At 37.6% G+C, this 861-nt stretch overlaps 1 protein-coding gene across 1 annotated transcript in view; it reads right to left on the minus strand.

The window, feature by feature from the left end:
• Positions 1–861, minus strand: part of LOC119585718 (lysophosphatidylcholine acyltransferase 2-like) — a gene marked incomplete at its 5' end in the record, with an annotated part of 73891 nt that overhangs the window by 664 nt on the left and 72366 nt on the right. The window contains 1 exon segment of the mRNA XM_037934405.1: positions 1–279. Coding sequence (XP_037790333.1) covers positions 146–279 — 134 coding nt within the window. The 3' untranslated portion in view covers positions 1–145.

Genomic DNA, 861 nt, shown 5'->3' on the forward strand with positions numbered 1-861 from the left:
AGAGGAAAAAGATGAGAAATAACAAAAGGAAAAAGGGGACATAACAACATGAGTGAAGTGAATCTTGCTTCTCCGTCCACGCGAAGCATTACAAGTGGACACTTATAACAAACTTAATGTTAACCCTAGACATGAGATATGTGATCTAATCGGCTTTCTTCTTGCCGGGTGGAGGCTGGTGGATTGAACGAGGTCTTGTGCCGTTCTTGATGCTCTCTTGGTAAGTGAGGAAGATCTTGGCATACTCAGGTTTCCTCTTGGCGTGGGCCTCGAAGTCCTCTGTTTATCGAAGAGAGGAAGAGAGAACAAGTGAGCATAATTCTTGATTTCTTTGTAATACTGTGCTGAAGCAATCATAATGATGCCTGCACTATCAGCATGATGGCGTAATCATGTAATGTTTGTACAATATCATTGTTTTGAGAATAACATTTGTGTAATAATGATCATATGTTTCTACAATAATGTGTTTGTTAAACTGCTGGCACCAGATACATGCCTCGTTCATTGCGATTTTGTTTAAACACTGATGGCACAACCACTTACTCGGCCAGAAGTCAAAATAGTATGCCTACCTGACCACACCTGCCTCCCCCCCTCTGAATTTTCAGGAAAAAAGTTTTACTTTCTAGTGTAATTATTATTGCTACTGTTGATAATTTGAGAATATGATTATCATTATCCTATTAATAATACCAAGCGATGGAGAAAAAACAAACAAACAAGGTAATGAGTAATAGGTAAACAGATCAGGTAGGCTTTATTAAAAAATCTATAAACTAAAAACATAGGAGGCTGAACTCATATGTACATGCACTTCTGGTGTCAACAAATCAAATAATGTTGTTCATGCAATAAGAT

Source organism: Penaeus monodon, chromosome 20 (assembly GCF_015228065.2).
Source record: "Penaeus monodon isolate SGIC_2016 chromosome 20, NSTDA_Pmon_1, whole genome shotgun sequence".
Taxonomy (NCBI): Eukaryota; Metazoa; Arthropoda; class Malacostraca; order Decapoda; family Penaeidae; genus Penaeus; species Penaeus monodon.